The 19,365-nt window shown below is 41.0% G+C and overlaps 1 protein-coding gene across 1 annotated transcript in view; it reads right to left on the reverse strand.

Moving 5' to 3' along the window:
* The window catches only part of SDF4 (stromal cell derived factor 4), a 33,312-nt gene extending 14,082 nt beyond the window's left edge, over positions 1–19,230 (reverse strand). The window contains exons 1-4 of the mRNA XM_074934014.1: positions 19,081–19,230; positions 14,708–15,077; positions 4,601–4,737; positions 2,982–3,095 (exon numbers count right to left, since the gene is read on the reverse strand). Of these exons, the coding sequence (XP_074790115.1) occupies positions 2,982–3,095; positions 4,601–4,737; positions 14,708–15,015 (559 nt within the window). The 5' untranslated portion in view covers positions 15,016–15,077; positions 19,081–19,230. The remainder of the gene's footprint in view (positions 1–2,981; positions 3,096–4,600; positions 4,738–14,707; positions 15,078–19,080) is intronic.
* Between the last annotated feature and the right edge of the window lie 135 nt (positions 19,231–19,365).

The following is a 19,365-nucleotide window of genomic DNA, read 5'->3' on the forward strand; positions in this document are numbered from 1 at the left end:
TTGCGGATGCTGTGTCCCTCCAGCCCTTACAATCTATGACATTTAACTTAGCATCCTTAATACATTTTTCATTACTTTCCCAAGACTCAGTCCTAAATAGTTCACTGGCTCTTCCTCCTCCTCTACTGCTGAGCCTGGGGCAATGGTCGTGGCACTAACACCAAGGGTCGGGAGTGTAAATTGTGGGGGAATCTAAGCTTTGGGTAACTTGATTTTATATGGCTGGAGTCGCAAAGCACCTCATCCACTTTGCCAGGCTCAGAGCTTCCCTATCTGATAGTGGGCTGGAGTAAATCAGCCCCACTCTGGATGATGTTTATTTCGCCACTTGGGGTTTATTTCTCATTATTTTCGAGGTAGGTCTCGGGGCAGGCCCAAGTACTTCTCCACCAAACAAAAGAAACAAATTCATAACACAAAACAAAGGGGAATATATTTTATTACCCCCTCTCTGGGGGTGGGGTAACCTTGTTACTGGCCCCAAGGTGCCGGTCCTTCCCCTAAACAGGCAGTTAGGTAGCTTTCCATGTAGGAAGGAGTGCAGCCTCCTACCCTAGAGAAGGCTTTCTCCCTACTCCCACTAGCCCTTCAGCAGCTTGCCTCTCCTCCTCTCTCACAAGAGAAGGGGTTTTTAAAAGGTCTCAGGCAGCCCTTAACTGGACTCATATGTCCCTAGCTGACCAGAGGTAACCCCTTTTCAGCTTATAGGGAAAAGGGCTTTTATCATTCTAGAATTAGTATACCTGCCTTCCACAGAGTGTGTTGGTGATAGGAGTGCTTTCCTAGCCATCTCCAAGAGTTTTCTGTCTTAAGAACGAAGGTCTCATCTGTATGGGTGGTAGCCCTGAGCTTTGACGTTCTGGACTGGTTCTGGTCTTTGTAGTTGAATGTGGCAGGTATACAATAAAAACCTGGTTTGGCTGGGACAAAACAAAAAAAAAACAAAAACAAAACCCACCACTCTCTTTATAACTGTCCAGCCTAACTTCATCACACTGGGATCCAAGCAGTGTAGCAGACTAACTGCCTTGCCTTCGGGTAAGGGGCTTTAAAATCTGGCCTCCCTTGAGGTTTTGTTTTGTTTTGTTTTTTTCATTAAAGTTGGGGTTAGGTTTATTTCTAGACCCCTCCTCCCCCCTCTTAACCTGGGGGACAGGGGGATTTCCCTTCCCTTGGGATTTGCCCCTACCCCCCTTGAAAAGTCCTGAAAGGATAGCTTCGAATCTGCAACTGAGCGCTTTGTGCATACGTTTTGACTAGGCAGCAGGGAAAGGAATAGAGGTGGGGCACGAATACCTTCTGCCCCAGATGCCACGGCCACTGACTGGTACGGCTGAAGCTCCGGGCAACCCAGGAAGAACGTGAGCACCAGAGACTGATGGTGGAATTGCAGATCAAGGAGAAGACAGAAACCTAGGAGGTGGAGGAGGAAGCTCACGAAAGATGCATGGAACTAGAAGCTGAGGAGAGAGCACACCAGAAACAGATGGAAGCTCACACATTGCAGCTCAAAGAGCTGGAGGAGCAAAAGCAGCATCCCCAGCGAGTGAGTATACCTCCGCACAGGGAGAAAGCCTGCCCAATTTATCAAGAGACTGACTGTACAGAGGAGTTCCTGTCCATCTCTGAGCGACTGTATGGTATCCACAAGATTCCAAAGGATAAGTGGATACCAATCCTCTTGACCAGAATAACTGGGGAGGCAAGATGAGTTTTTAATGATACAGAGGAGGGTGATGCTAAGATGTATAAGAAATTTAAAGAAAATATATTGAAAAGGTTTAAGATTACATCTGAGTCCTATCGATTTGAAGTATAGGAATCTTAAAATGTTTGACAGTATCACTTGTGTTGAATATGTGCATAAAATGTGTAATTTTATGAAAAATTGATAATAGGGTCAGGGGCTATGAAAAACTCATCTGATGGTACAGGAGCAGTTGTTATGGGTAGTTACAACCTTCCACAATTATGGAGGCTGCAGAAATTGCAACTGAATGTGTTGAGTCAAGGGGTAGGGAGGTGGGTGCGCAGCAACATATAGATGATCTGGTCTGGTTTCCAGCTATGAATTTGTCAGTACTCAGCTGACACCTATAGACTTGGTAAGAGCTGGCCCCTGGTTTGCCAGCATCACAGGGCACACTGGATGAATGAAGACAAAGTTGAGACTGCCTAACCAACCTTCACTTTGGACAAAGAATTTGACCTTAAGTCTTCAGAAACGAAAAGCTATTGTACCAACCCAGCACACAACCCAGCCCAGGATAGAGAAAAAGAATTCACAGTAGAACTCCATTTATCCAACCCTCCATTATCCAGCTCTCGCAGAGGTCCAGAAGCAGGCACTCTCTCCTGTGGCTGCTAGATGGTGCTGCAGTGTTGCATGTTCCCATTCTCCAGCTCATCAATCTGGTCCCAGTCCCATTTAGACTGGATAAATGGGGCTATGCTGTATTTCTTTTTTCACATGACCATTCCTACTTCTCAAAGTAAACAATGACCTGGGCTAATCTGCACTTGCTGTAGAATATATTGGGCACAATAACTAATTTATTCTGCCTTCCCCCCCACCCCACCCCCCACCCCTCCATCTTGCCATTCTATTGAAGTGAATTTCCCAGTTTATAAATCACAGCTAAAAAGGTGAAAATTGCAAAACTGAAATCCAGTGATCCTAAAAATGTAGGGCCCAATCTTTATAGGATTAGAGGGCTCTCAAGGACCTGATCATGCAAGGTGGTGTTTAACGTTCAGCTCCTTTCCTCTCTTCATTCTTGGTAGCAGCTTCTGTGGCATTTCACCTCTGTCTCCTTTCAAAGCCAAAGTAGATGCAGTCTTACAGCTGGAACAGTAGTCCTGTACTGAGTCTTGATTTCTAAGCTGCCAGTTCAGCCAATTTACTGCTGGTCAAAGAACTGGAGCAGTACAATGCTTTTCTTAGGCAAAATATGCTGGTATCAGCAACTGAAAATACTTACTTTCTTCATCAATTTTTAGCTCTTCATTGTTTTTCATCTTCTCTGCAATCTCTTTTTCATTAAAGCCCTTGCTTGCCAAAAACTTTATTTTATACTCGTCCCAAGACACATGGCCTGTAAGACAGAGACATATCTCAGACATCAAAAATAGTCTAACATTTTAAAATCCAAGCTTCTGGTCTTGTTTCTTTTGAAATCATTTATTAAAACCCTTTACACATCTGCAATCTGTAAGAACCACATCCATTCACATTTACTCATAACCACCCAACCCTTGTAAATTTCACTGGGAGCAGCGATATGGCAAAAATACCTCCCAACCAATCCTCCTCAAAGTGGACTAGGGTTCCTTTCCACAAAGGTAAGGCCTGAAATATTCCTATAGCTGTCCATTCTAAGGGTCAAAATTATGTCTTTGGAGATCAATGAGAGCTCACACGCATCACCAAGGGCAGAATTTGGTCCCTATGTTATTTTTAATGCGTAGGACTGCCTAAGGATTCAATCTGACTCCATGACAACCATTTTAAATTTCTTTTAAGTTCCTTTTAAGTGTTTTATATTATAAACTAAGTAGCTTCCCAGAGAGTGATCAAAGATCTAATAGCTACGTTTATCTGGTTAACTATACTGCTTTTGCCTTACCGTGTTATCATTGAATCTGCTCTCTTGAAAGAAATCAAAGTGAATAAAACACCAACTCTAAGGCCCTGATAACCCTGGGGATTTTTTTTTTTTTTTAATTTCCGACCGTTGCCAACACCAGCACATCTCAGCCAGCATTAGTAATGTTGGAAGCCCCAATACTGATATGCGTTTTTAAATAGTCAATTAGACCTGCTCTGAGCAAGGTTACATGATATACATGACGTTAAAAGTGACTGTGGGAGCAAATGAGAGCTCCCAATATTACTAATGTTGGTAAAGCTGAACCAGAGATAGCAATCATGGAAAATATTAAGAAAGTTTCTCCTAGTGCAGTCAAGTCTTCAGAGAAGAAAAATCCTCTATTGTCCTCCCCAATGAATGATACAAATGTAAGGATGAAACTGGTCTCATGGACTTCAAAGGGACTAAGACAGGGGTGGCCAACCTGAGCCTGAGAAGGAGCCAGAATTTACCAATGTACATTTCCAAAGAGCCACAGTAATACATCAGCAGCCCCCACATCCCGCGCCCTGAGCCTTCCACCCACCAGCAGCCCGCTGATCAGCGCCTCCCCCTCCCTCCCGATCAGCTGTTTCATGGCATGCAGGAGGCTGGGGGAGGGAGAGCAAGGGCATGCCAGGCTCAGGGGAGGGGGTAGGAAGGGGTGGAGTGGGGGCAGGTCCTGTGGCAGAGCCAGGGGTTCTGCAGTGGGCACCCCCAAGCACACTGGAAAGTTGGCACCTGTAGCTCCAGCCTTGGAGTCGGTGCCCGTACAAGGAGCCGCATATTAACCTCTGAAGAGCCACATGTGGCTCTGGAGCCACAGGTTGGCCACCCCGGATTAGGATTTGGCCTATGGTGAGTGTTTCAGAGCAATTAAATGTGTAGCCCATAGTCAGTCTGACCTCTAGCTATAATGTTTTTAGATGCCCTAGAATGACTATTTCACAAGATAAATGTTGTTCTCCTACCATCACCATCAGGGTCCACAGCTCGGAAATGCATTTTGTTCTCTTCCACAGCTTCCTGGAAATGCTCTTCTGTCTTCTCCATGATCCAACGCTGCATCTCTTTAGCACTTATTTTTTTGTCCCTATTAATATCTACCCTGCAGAGGAAGATATAAGAACAGTTAAGAGTCCAAAAATACCCCAAAACACTAGACATGTCACTTCACTGCCCACTAACATGAACAGAAGACAGTTAAAACAGAAGTGAGATGGTTCAGTTTAATTACAGAAAAAAATATTACTCACTACTTGAGTAATATATTATTTAACACTGAGCCATTGACTGAAGAGTAAACATTTCAGAGACAGCTATAAAGTTACCTGGGAAGTTAAAAATGGCTAAATGTAAAGTCTGAATAGATGAGTGGGCAGAATGAGACAAACTCCCTTAATAGGATCAGTTATTTTCATTTAAGTTTATTTCTTTCACTGTTCAGGACGGCCATCGTGTTCTAAGTACGCCACGCTGTTTTCCTTCAGTTGCAGCAGTCAGCCTTTTTGCTCTTCTCAAGTGAAGAACAATGTTCGTGGGACTGCCCAATGAAGTAAGGTGCTTAATTATCTTTCATTATCCTGTAAGTTGGCAACATCTACCCAGCTTTTAAAAACTGCAAAGTTTTTTTTTTTTTTTTTTTTTAAATAAAGAAATCCCAGACAGGAGTACACTGCATGGTCCATGCTATGCTAACTCTACCTTTCCTAAACTTAAAGTGTAATTGTTTCTGATTTTTCAACTTGCTTGCTATTGTAGACTCTCACTAGTGCAGATGTCTCAGCATCTTTTACTTCTTGCTTCCTTCTAGACCCTTTCTTCCTCTGAGTTCACTGCAATATCTCAATTCAGTGTACTTCCAAGCTTGTCTCTTGCTGACTTTCAGGATTTAGCATTCTTTCCCCCTCCTTTTTTATTATTAAATTCATAAACTCTCCTTCATTTACTGGGAAGATGAGATGCCCCTTATGCTTAACCATTTATTAGAAAAAGCTATAGTCATTAAGAGAATGAAAATAAAGTGAAAAACCTTGGTGCATGAGCCTCTAAAAAGGTTTCTCAATTCCTTTAATGTTATTGCTGTAACATTAAAAGATATCCAGAAGGTCTTCTAATGATTATTTTTAACCCTTGATCCATGAAGACAACCATTGTTTCTACATGTTTATAGGATGGTTGACTGAAAAGCGATCTTACAAAAAAGTTAAAACCGAGGTAATGGACATCTGCTCCCTGTGAGTCTCGCCAGTCACATCTGCTTTCCTTTTTTAGTACAAAGACAAGATATTTCTATGTTCACTACTGGTCAAGTGCAGAACCGTAATCTATATTACATTCAGACTCATTGACCAAATTGCAAGATATGTGCTAATTGTAAAGTCTGTTGGCAATGATGGATAAAAGAGCAAGAAGTTTGCTCAGTTTTTAGAGAACAGATGAGACTGTACCATTGGCAGTTGTTAAATCATATTTCAGTTACGCAAATTTAATATATCATGAAATGAGAATAAGTACCATCACCCAAATGTCATTTTTAGAGTCCCTTTTCTGAACATATCAACAATCCAAATGTAAGTGAGCATCAAAAATAGAAGACATTTTGTTGACATTTAAGAACCTATTTAAAGTATACCAAAACCACCCATGTTAAAATTTTAAGAAGCGTATACAGACACAGGCTTCACTTCATCTTTTATCTGTTTTCATCACTATCTTAAGACTTCATAAATTTTATCATTGACACTTAGGTTATTTAATACGTTCCTCCACCTTTAAATGTCAACTCAAATGTTACAGTTAGAACAACCCAAACATCTGATCTTTTTAAATATTCATCTGTATTAAAAAGTGCAACATTAAAGTTTTTAAATACTGTATTGTTTTCTCACAATGTAAGTACATGCACACATGGAATATCAGACTCACTGTGGCAAGCAGTAATTTAGAGCTGACAATAGTAAAATATGTTCATCACACTTGTACATACATTATAGTTAAGCTACCCGAGTAATGATATTTGTGATATTTTGGTACTGAATAAGTAACAAAATGGCAACAGAAAGTTTTATCCTTAACTTTGACACCTCTCAATTGCATTAGACCAGACCAGAAGCCTACAGTCACTGCACATGACCTCTATTCAATATAGAAATTTAATAATGGCTCCCAAATAAGACTGTCCATTTAGTGATTGTAAAAAGGCAGCATTCTTGCATTTGCCTCTAATGGCCCATTAACCCATTCCTCAGTTCTCTATATGGTATTGCTTTTCTTCACCACTGTGGTTCCCAAGAATCATCCAGACATATTGATTCAATGAATTGGTACACCCAGTGGTAAGGCTGGCCATATTCCTTTTGACATCTATAAAGCATCATATTTTTTAGGCAAACAGTGCGCTTACAACTGTACAGAACAAGACATGGTCCCTGCTCTGAGCTTATAATCTAAGAGGCAGAATGGACCATCAAAATAATAGTGCATGTAGATATCTTATTTAGAATGGACTATTGAAAAGGATTCCCAGTAATAGTAATGAAAGGTTAGCTACTGGGTAACATGGGGCTAAAGCTGTACAAACAAAGATGACAAATGATACTAGTACAGCCTACAATTCACAAATATTTAAGTAATAGAGAAAGTTTTGCTAAGAGCTCTGAGAAGACGACAGCAAAGTGTTCAGCTAAAGGGGAAAAAACCCAGATCTTAGTTCAGAAATAATGTATATTCCACAGAACTGTAGCCTACATGATCTTAAGAGAATTTAAGCTTCCATGTAAAGTGAACAAAATATACAGAAGAAACACAACTCAGCGTAGACATTCCTCAGTTGTCTCTGGGTGGAAAATGCCTGATGCAGGTTGATAATCTTTCAACACTGTCATGCATCAGCTCTGATAAATACATTGGTTCCTCTTGTTCTTCAAGAAATACCATTAATATTACAGCAAAAATTAATGTAGCATTTCATAAATTCTGTAGAAATCTCTCCAAGAAATTGTTTCCAGAATAAGAAGTCAGACTGAAACACCTTCCTCTGACAATAATCCTGAGTTCTCAACAACATAAAATACAAGACAAATGATATTACATTATAGTTCACTAAACTGTGTGCTTTTTCCACAAGAAAATTACAGATTTCCAAAAATAGATGGTAGCTGCTGCAATATGTGATAACTGTGCCATGGTCTGAATGCACTTTAGTGACATCCAGTGTAATTCACAAAAACTGTTACAAATACCATTACACTTAATAAGCAAATAAACCCAGTCAAGGTTAGCACTCTTAACTGGTGGCAATAAGTTCAGATATAAGGGAGAGTCAGGGAGTACGCATGTACCATATTTCATTGTCCATGCACAGCAAAAATAGTTAAGAAATATTAGTATTAATGTTTATATCGGGCCTTTAAAGATAAACACAGTATTTCTGTTAAAAGGAACAAATGTGGCCTTATTACAGGTGTTCCATAGGAGAAGGCTTACTTACAGAAATCCAATTTATTTGTAGTGAATCAAGCACAGTACTGACCAAAGTAACAAAAACCAGCCACCAACTGAGAGTTATCCAGTGGCCTACATGAAATGAGCTTGGTGATCTCAGCCTATTTTCCGCCCAGCAGGAGTCCACATCACAAAGCATCACAACTGGACCTTTGTGGCAATCTCAGCAAACAGGTCAATGACTGAACTCCCTTCTTATAACTAGAGTCCATTCCCCACATCAGGTTTCCAGGCACACTGACATAGCCATTTGGGGAAGACTGCATTGCTCCTGCTGTATATATTAAGATTGTCAGACTAGCAATTTCCATTAGCTCTAAATACAGTTTATTTAAGAACAAGACTATTCCCATTGCATACAGATAATGAAAACCAGACTCAAAAGGTAATATTTAATAATGAGAACAATGTCATTTATTTACAGTTAAAGTGATATATAAGAGTTTGCTAGACAACTTCTTTAAATCTCTAGATGTAGCATACTTTAAAAATACACAGATCATGACAAATAGGACAACTATCAAGGTAGGTAAGGTTTTTAGCTAAACAACCCATCAAATCTAAAAGTCTATCTTCATAACAACAAGCAAGCTAACATGTTCCCTGAGCTTCATTCTACTTTCAGTATAATTGTTCAAATCTACCACTGCTATGGCTATAATCTCATCATCTGCCTTCCCTCACAAAAGGATAGGCAATGACATTATAAATGAAAATTGTGATTAGGTATACCAGATGTACTTCAACATTATCCCCAAATTATGCCCTTTTTAACTATACATTAAAACACTCCATTGGTTTTGGCAATCCCCAGCATAACCACTCCCCTACTTCTATTCTGAGCGATAAGAATAATGGACCTCAAATGCTATGAGAGCTTACAAGCATCACTAAAGTTCAGCCTCTTCCCTTTCAGTGCTTGTACGAACCCCACATGCTCAGCCTCAAGAAGGAGTGAGCTCAGGAGTTTCACAGGAGAAAGAGGGAAACAACCTTACCCCTACACATACTGGAAGCAAACAGGATGTAAGTTTTCTGGCTAGGGACCCCATGAATGATTAGTCAAGGACTGGCATTCAATTGCCAAATGTGTGTGCTTACAAGGGGTAGGAGATATTAGCAAAATATGAGCAATTAAAAAGGTGAATACTCACTTTCCAGACACGCACAGTGGTAGGTTATTACCACAAAGACATCCTGACAGGAAACCACATGTACTACATTACTGAAATGGAATTACTAAATTCAAACTACAAAACAGATTTAATTTAATTAAACTAAGAAAGCCCACCCTTTACAACTGAGATTTGTGATTTGAATTCTGGCATCCAGTCTAGTCTATGGTAATTCATGGTATGGCCACACATTGAATACTGAATATCTTAACACACTTCTTCGCCCATCAAGTGCCCAGATACTCACCTTCTTACGGAAAGATAAAAAGATAAGCAGATATGTTTATATGTTATGATAATCTTATGTTCTAATGATATGCAGCAGGAATTTCTGCATAAAGTGATCATTTTTGGCCAAGACTTCAATGACAGATGTCTTGTCAAAATTAGCCCTTATCCCAGTGTACTTCCACCAGGAAACAATTCAGGGGACTTTTTTGTTGTCGTTGGTTTTAGAGACAGATAAATATGGAGTTTTTTGCGTTGACCCAGAAATTCAATTTAGTATGCTTTTTCCATAACAAGAATAAAAAAATTAAGTAGTTTGTTTAATAATAATAATAATAATAAAAAAAAAAGACTTTACTTAACATCCAGGTTTCAGAATTTATGAAAATATCTCAAGTCTTTACAACAGGCAAGTTACTGTTTAAATCAATTAGCCCATTCGTATGTCTGAATCTTGAAGATCATACCCTCTCAGTTAATTCCCCTGTGGAACCTGATAATTAAAAATAACTTTGCTCTTATCACAGGGAGAAATTGAAGTTTGCTGTACCTCTCCCTGCTTTCTTTTTCAGTAATTGGACAGAGAATGAAGAGCCTTTAATACCTTAGTACCAGATTCACTGGGTTTTTTTTACGTCCCCAGACACCCAAAAAAACCCAGAAAACACCACCGCCCCCTGGTGACGCCACCAAAAGTACTGGAACAGTCTGTTTTTAATACATATTTAGTCACTACATTTAGAATGACTCTGTGCTAGCGAGACATCTTATCTCCACTAAGTGAGAGTAGCCTCAGAAACAGAAGCCAAGACTGTTATGACAAATACCTTACTCTCTTCAATTATATAATCTTATCTATTCCAGGCTCTCGAAAATCTCTGAAAAGAAAAAAAAAGTTTATGAATATAATTCAAAGAAACCTAAACTGTATCACAAGGAACACAGCCTTAGAAAACCGTACAGGCTAATATGAGAAGAGGACTAGTTAAAATGCAATGAGACTGCAACTGTCTGTGCTGCATTGAACACAGAACTTATCACCACATTTTGTCTAGCTCATCCCCATCATTTTTAAATATTACATAACGTATGAATGCTGGAACAGCTACAATGGTGAGACATTTCATAGGCATGTATTCTTACTTCTTAGGTCTAGTTTGTTATAGATGGTTGATGTGCAAAATCTAATCATATTATAAAATTTGTATTTTTCATATCTGAAAGTTACATTAAGTTCCAATTAGATATTCAGCAAATTACATCATTGGGTTTACCCCACAAGACAAACTGCATTTGATCAAAAACATATTAATTACTGACCACAAAAATGTCAGCTACTATTTTGTATGAAAGAATGGCTGTGTCCCTAATTAACTTGATCAAAGCACACTTTGGCTGATAGGAGTGATACCAGAAAATAACAGACAAGGCCAACCAAATTTTCTGGTATGGGAAAAGTCAAGTAGAACATGAAAATAACACGTTTATTTTAATATATTTAAAGAAGAGTCAGCTGCAGAACAGAGCTGACAGATCTACTTTGGGCACAGTTTACTCTAAACACCAGTCCATTAAAGGGGCTTTAGCTGTACTTCGCTAAATATAAAAAATTCTAGGCTCAAAATTAGAGAAAAAAAATTCTAGTCCCCTGAACTTTAGTCACTTCAGCCCCGTTGTTGGTTCAAAGACAGCATCAGTTAAATATCTAGCTATTGGGTCAAGTTATCCATTTAAAAAGACAGCATCCCCCAATTGTACAAGACATGGGAGGATGCAGGGGAGCGGGTGGGGGGAAACCGTCTCATCTCCAGTCTCAATCTCCATCTCCATGTAAAACTGGACCTATACAAGATTACTCCCTCATACAGCAACTGCTGCTTTTACCCACTCGTCTCAGAGTTTCAAATTTCTGTCTCAGTCTTTAGATTTGAAAACATGCCTGTTTTGATAAGAGCCTAAAAGATCCAATAGTTACTAATTTATCTAGAAGAATGTGGATAGGATAAAAACTCTACCTCTGAGTTACCTTTTCCAGAAAAGGAATAGTGTCTCACCTTGTTCCTTAATCACCCCATTAGACAACATGCTACACACTTTGAGGGTACCATTCCAAGTGGCATATAAATAGATCCAGGAACTTTAGCTGCTGCTCATTAAAAAAGAAAAGTAATTTTTTTTTAAAAAGTCTTTAAGAGAGGCATTTTCCTTTTCCCAAAGACTCCTTACCCCTGGTGAAAGGAAGGTCATTTTTATCTTCTAACTCAATCTTTAGGAGTACATCTGGAAAACAAGCTTCTTTAATTCCCTAAAGAATTTGGCAAACCTTCTAATCTGATCTCACCGAGGGAGCACAATGTGGAAAAGCACGTGAATTAGGTCGATAATCATTTCTAAGGTCAGGACAGAGGTGGCCAAACTGCTTTTGACCTACCAAGGCAGCCTCCATTGCAACAAATAGATAAAAGCAAAGGGAGACTGCAATTTGTGATTTACAAAAGTCACTAATCAACATCTGAATCTGCTAATCAGCTTTCAGTTTCGTTATTGCCAAATGTTTATTTGATACAGGCTTAACAATAAATCCTTAATTTGTAAAACTGTCAGTGGAGTGATTGGTTGAACAGCAGATTAGCAATAAATGATTTTAGTTTAAGTGTAGAAGGGTAAGCCAGGATAAGTATACAAATTGGTTAGCATTTGAAAAATAAGCTGTGTGTTAACCCTTTCAGACATCTGCTGTTGAGAATACAGCACAATTTTTCATTAGTAAGTTACGTTTTCAGAACTGGGTTTGTTGCACTGGCTAAAGAGACAAAAAGTTCTGCAAGGTTCCAGTCTACCATAAAAAAGAGCTATGATCCAAGCAAACCATCCAATGAAGTGAGCTGTAACTCACAAAAGCTTATGCTCAAATAAATTTGTTAGTCTCTAAGGTGCCACGAGTACTCCTTTTCATTAGTTGCCAGGAACTCCCCAGTCTGACACAAACTCTCTTTACCCTTGAGCAATCCTCTTAACATCTGTGCCTCAGTTCTTCCTAGGTTTAAAAGTAGAACAATAAGTGACCATCTCATAGGAGTGCTGTAAAGTTTAGTTAGTGATACAGCATTTTAAAGGTGTAATAGTAACTATTACAAAATGCATTCCTTGTAATGATAATTAGAGTCCTGTAAATCCACGGATATTTGCTTTATATCCATTGATGCAGATATCCGCAGATCATTTTTGCAGATTGCGCAGATACAAAATTTGTATCCGCGCAGAGCTCTAATGAGAGGGGTGGTGTCATTACAGCACACCACAGAACTATCCTGCTCCCAGGAATTGCAAATCAGACATTTCATGGAGTAGATTGCTTTGTTTGGCAGGGAGAACTGAATGCTAAATGAGGACCTTAAAAAAAAAAATAAAACAACCACCCTCAATGGAGTTGCATTGACAGCACCTACTGAAGAAGCAACACCCTGTTTTCCAAGTGTTGCAGTGGCTAAAGAATAGAATTGCTGCATGGTGATAAACAGAAATATCTGGGGAAATCAGCAGTCTTCAAAATTGCAAATGCATAGTCACCTCCATCATTGCCAGATACTCAATTACAAACTGTTCCAATAAAAATTGATTTCAAAGCCTCCCTGCCAACTCCAGCACAATTAAACAAAATGAAAAAACTTCACATATTCAAGATCTTTTTTTACTGCCACCAGAATTACCTACAAATATTAGAAGTACCAACTCAGTCTACACTGTTATAACAAATAAATCCACGGTCACAAAACACAAAGAGAAGCAACTCTGCCATCTAGTGGTAGTGACAATTCACTGTGGTTTTATTCTTCATATGTTCTAGTCTTAAAACTTACACAAGTGCACTTTACTGCACTGATTTCCAGGTCTGCTAAAATAGGAATTTATCTAGTTATTGATTTAAGCCTCTCCTAATAGAACGAAAGGTGCTTTATAAACAAATACAAAAAGTGGGCACATTTTTATGCTTAAAATAGGATTAATTTTTTTTTGTTACATTAGAATAAAAGCCCATCTAGTCTGAGGACCTTCAAGTAATGATGTTTAGCATGGTGTCATAATTTAAATATTATACCTTACCTTTCATTATACTTCCCTTTCTAAGCTCTGGGGAGTTGCCTACATATGTTTAACTGCAGCAGTAACAGAATTTTGTAACCTCTTCAGGAACTCATGAAGAATGAAGAAAGGGAGAGAAATTATTTCAGTTTATAAATACTTGGGATGGACCAAGATACTAAGGTTACAGGAGTTATTTAATCATTTAAACATATAAAATACAAGGAAAAAAAAGAGTCAGACATAGTATCAACTTCAAGAGGCTTTTGAACAAAAAGGGACTATACATGCTATGGGAAAGTGAGCTTTTTGCTGAGTTTGTCTTTTTTCTTTAGTCCTGATTCTCTCCACAATATTTTCTTTTCCCCTGATAGTATTTCTGTGGATCATACCAGAAGGGAAGTAAGCCCAGGCCCAACAGCAGCCCTAAACAACATATACTTACGCATCGATTAAAACGGAGTAACAGAGAAATGAAGTGACTTCCCTAAGGTCACAGTGCAGGTCCAGTGGCAGAGTATAGAACAGAACCCATGTTTTCCAATTCACAGTGCAGCGCCCTATCCTTTGGAAAATTCTACTACACTAATGCATGAGACTAGAAAATGAGCCTGACTATACCCAAAGCACTCAAAATCCAAGAAGTAAACAAGCTTCTTGGAGGGGGGAAAAAAACCTCCTAAAATCTTTCAATTTTAGTAATCCAAGAAGCTACTTAACATTAATTTTTTTCACGTGGGAATTTCATTTTCTGTGGTGGATTTTAACAACAATCTAAGGCCCCAATTCTGAAAGCTGATTAAAGTGGTTCTGCATGGGCACTGGAGGTGCGGAGAACCGCACATCTTAAGCCCCACTGATTAGTTTAAAGGGTCAGGGCCTAAGTTAGTTGAATACTTTACTAACATAAATGTAACGCTTTAGGCAAGGTTGCTCATTCCTCTCATTGTAATCATCCTTCAAAAAAATCTTTCAAGCTTGTTTTTCAAAGAAGTTTAATTAACTGAACATAGAGGAAGTAGAGAAAAATATAAATGCAGCGGGATTGGTTACATATTTTTCTTGATACACTATAACATAACTTACTTTGAAAATATGGCCATAAGCTTCCTTCTGTTCCTTCTTGGTTCAGAATCTTCATCAAACTCTTCCATCTCCTTTCCTAGAAAAACCTCTTGATGAAACTCCTTGTTAAGATGTCCATCCATCTCCATTTTGACCCCATTCAGGTGGTCTGGGGGCAGGATCTCATTCTCATCTTTGCTGTCAACCGCTTTCTCTTTTAAGGCAGAATTATTTGCAGGCCTGGCATAGACATCCATCAGCAGGAACAGAAACAGGAGGGACAAATAGAGAGAGCCCAAACTGCAGAGGAAGGCTTGTTTTGACATCATTGTTGTTGTTCTTGTCCAAAATATTAACAAATTAAATTATGGTGAAAGAGAGATTAAATGACCTGAAAGTAGGGGGGAAAAAAAGCAGAAATAAGGAACCTAAAATTGTAAAGCTACAATTTTATTTTAAGCTCCAAATCTAAAAGTAAAAATCCAGCATATTCTGTCGGTCAACATTAAAAGCTTATCTTAAATGACAGAAGCCTGTTTTGCAATTAGAACAAACGAATGTTGTATAAGTAACTAGAGTAAGAAACAGGTTTTGCAAAAAAGTGTAGTGCAGTTGCAAAAGCAGTTCCAGCTACCAAAATAAAAAAAGGGAGGGGGGTAAAATCTGATTATAGGGAATGTCGAGAAGTTCAATGTATGTCTGTTTGAGAAGAGCACATGTACAGATCAGATGACAAAGGCTGAGGCAAAATGTTACATTACCGGCATAATTCTAGCATACATCAGGGAAGTCTGAGACATATGAAGCTACATTCCACAACCAACAGAGAAAACAGTTCTTTCTAACATGGGGCTTTGCTCTGAAAAGTGTCTAATTTAACAGATCTCATCCCTTTATAGAGTCAGAATCACATCAGCTTGCTGCTAAGACCCCCCCATCCTGCTTTGGGCACCATGTAGGCCAGGAATGGGCAAACTATGGCCCACGGGTCGGATCCGGCCGTTTTAATCCGGCCCTCGAGCTCCTGCTGGGGAGCAGCACCATGGCCCCCCTCCAGCTCCTATGGCTTCCCGCACCCCAACCCCTGCCCCAGCCCTGATCCCCCTCCTGCCCTCCGAACCCCTCAGTCCCAGCCTGGAGCACCTTCCTACACCCCAAACTCCTCATCCCCAGCCCCACCCCAGAGCTTGCACCCCCAGCCGGAGCCCTCACCCCCCCCCTCCACTCCCCCACCTGGAGCCCCCTCCAGCACCCTGAACTCATTTCTGTCCCCACTCTGGAGCATGCACCCCTAACCAGAGACCTCACCCCCTCCCACACTCCAAACCCAATTTTTTTGAGCATTCATAGCCTGCCATACAATTTCTATTCCCAGATGTGGCCCTCGGGCCAAAATGTATGCCCACCCCGATGTAGGCAGATGCTTGTGCCTGCACAGAGTATCACTTGTGGTTGATTATGGCATTGCGTGGTCATAAAACTCACTGAAGAACTAGGACCTAAGGCCCCAATCTTGCAAACACACATATACGTACATAAGAAGGGTCTGACCATTGGGTCAGACCAATGGGTCCAGTGTCCAGTCTTCCAACAGTGGCAGATGCCTGGTACTTCAAAGGGAATGAACAGAACAAGCAATCATCAAGTGATCCATTCCCGGTCATCCACTCCCAGCTTCTGACAATCAGAAGTATTTCACTGGACAAGTATTTCTAAAATCAGGACCTGAATTAAGTTTTTACTCCTTTTACTAACTTTATTTCAGTGAGCACTCCAAATCCAGTTCAACTCTAAAAGAGAGAGCTGATTCTAACCTAGAGCGTGTGCCAACAACAGACTGTTTCAAGACTTTTCGTGGGCAGCGCATGACCAAGTTCCCAAGAAATGTTTCTAGGGCTGGCAGGTAGGAAAGAATCTTTACTTAGAACTGAGCAAATATGATGTGGAATCAGTGAGAAATGAACATGGAACATCACAATGCTTGTTTTTTTTGTTTTTTAAATCATTTTTCAGACTAAAACAACATTTTAAATCTCAAGAGATAAAGTGATTACCAAAAGTGCATTTACTAGAACATCCTGGTAAAAGGAGATTTAGCCAATTACAGAAATAAGTTTCTGACAGAATCCTGGTAGAGTCATAAAAGTATTACAAGTTTTAGCAAATATGATGTAATAATTTTAAAAAAATTTTAAGGGATAAACAGTGGAGAAACACTATACAGCACCTACTAAACCTGCAGTATTCACTACTGAGGAAAGATTTAAGAAGAATATAGATATCTACCTGGATAATTACAACAGACAAGCTTAGGACATTTGCTCAGAGGTTTGAGGAATATCAACCATAATGTTTCAGAACTTAATACGATCACATTTAAGATTAGAAGAGGACATTTTTCCTTCCTCGCTGAACTACACAATTAAAATCAACCTTGTAAATTTCTGTTTGCACACCTACCTGGACAGAACTATTATTTTGACATGTGAGAAAATCCCCACCATCACCATTATACAAGGACAATAATATCAATTTCAAGCATCACTTTTCCATCTGAAAATTTTGTATCTACTATTGTTACCAATAATCCCTAAAATTACTGCAACTGAAAGAGATTGAAAAAAGAAAATATTTTCTCTAATTTGTTTGTGCATTTGACATAACTGTGTGTGTAGTGAGTGTCACTATTTGTTGACAGTGGATGCCATTATCCAGTCACCGCAAGAGTGTTTACACTAATTACTGCAAGGAAGCTGAAATTGAAAGCGAATAGCTAGCTATGCATCAAGGAGAGGAACAAGAGTCCAATAACATTTATTATTGTTACTCTCAGGCCCAGCCAAAAGATCTTTCTAAACATAGGGTGGGGGGGGCGAGAGAAGGTTTAATGATTTTGTTTTTAACTAAGGGAAAGCTGTTTAGAGGGCACTCTATTTTTTTAGTCAATTAAAAAAAAAAATAAAAATCAAGCTACCAGAGTCCCATCATCATGGTAAATTTAAGCAAATTCTGTTAGGGCTGATACAGTTTCATGACCATTTTTACAAAGCTGAATTGAACAAGTCCATTTCGAGTTTCCCGTTTTGCAGGCTAACCCCACTTTCTACCAAACTCTGTTATTGAACCTTCACCTGCCCCATCCCACCCAATAGCTCAATTATACAGCAACAACTTGAGGAAAAGCTGTCAGCATGCACAGACTGTACACACTGTATACAGTCACTTACTCCTGAGGGAATTCTGCAGCACTGTGCAGTACAGAATTTGCACAAAAATCAGTGCTCTGTGCAGAATTTTCTTTTTCACCTGCAGAATTGGCACTGCATAGCCACTGGCCACCACTAGGGGCTGCTGGACCCAGCAGATCCCAGCTGGCAAACAGTCGACATTGCTGGAGGAAGGGGGAGCTGGAGGGATCCAGGCATTCCCTGAAGGAAGGAAGCCTTGTGCAGGAAACTCAAGCCTCGGATCCAGCATCAGGCAGTTTCTCCATCTGTATCCCTCAGTGGAGACAGGGCACGCAGCTGGGCTCTGGGGGGAGGGGGCACCTCTCAGCTGGGTTGTGTTTAATTTGTGCCAGGGCTGAGTCCTGGCATCTCTAGGCTCCACAGTTCATAGCCCCGGCACCTCTGGGCTTGCTGCATCAGTTATGAAAGTAAAAAAAATTGTTTGAGCCCCGGCACCTCTTTCATTACAAATGAAGCACTGGGGAGGGGGTGTGGGTGTTTGCCCCCCCACCCAAGCTGGGATCTGGAGGAGAGGGGCCACAGCAACAAGAACTGGGCTGGCGCAGGGGTTTCTTTAACTCTCTGCTCCTAGGGGAATGTTGTCATCGGTACTGTTACAGGTATTTTGAAATAAATTACCAAAACAATTGAATCCGGCATGATTCTATAGGGTCATTCTGACAAATAAAAGAGGCAGATTTTAAAATACTGTGCACAGAATGTGCCATTTTGGGGGCGCAGAATCCCCCCCCCCCCACCAGGAGTAAGCGCCACGTGCACGAACACACAACTAGGGGCAGAAGAGACACCGGGGGAAAGGGAGCTGAAGGGAACGGACGAGGGTCGTCGAGCGACAAGGGGGGGGGGGAGAGGGGGGGAAGGAGCCCCTGACACCTCCAGGTCCCAGCGTTGCCCCCCCTGACCCACACGGCCATCTCCAGACCCCAAGTCTCGATCCACCCTCTGTCTCAAGGTCCCAGCGCAGCCCCCCCCCCACCCCGCCCCGCCCCGCCCCGTAGGCCCCCCACCCCCACCCCAGGTGGGTAGAGAGACACTCAGCTCCCTTCCTCCCCCCAGCCCCTCAGAGCTCCCAGCCCCTCTCCTTCGCCCAACCCGCCGCAAGCGCGGGGGGGCTCCGCGGCAGGCAGCCCACGCCAACGCCGGTACCTGTGCGGGAAGCGGCCAGGCTCCTCATGCCCACCCCGGCCCGGGCCCCTCGGTTCCGCTCCCCGGCGCGACCCTCCTCCGAAACCCCCTCAGACAACGATGGCTGAGAGGGGGACAGGAAGCCGGAAGCGCCACTCAACACTAAGGCAAGGACCCCGGGGCGTCCCAACCCGCCTGAGTGGATGGATGGAAGGAGCCACAGCGCGGGGCCGCGGTCCGGGGGCTACACACACGGAGACGTCGCTCTCCTGAGAGGAACGGACACCCGAGCAGTGCCACGAAAGA

The sequence above is a fragment of the Natator depressus genome, chromosome 18, assembly GCF_965152275.1.
Source record: "Natator depressus isolate rNatDep1 chromosome 18, rNatDep2.hap1, whole genome shotgun sequence".
In the NCBI taxonomy this organism is placed as follows: Eukaryota; Metazoa; Chordata; order Testudines; family Cheloniidae; genus Natator; species Natator depressus.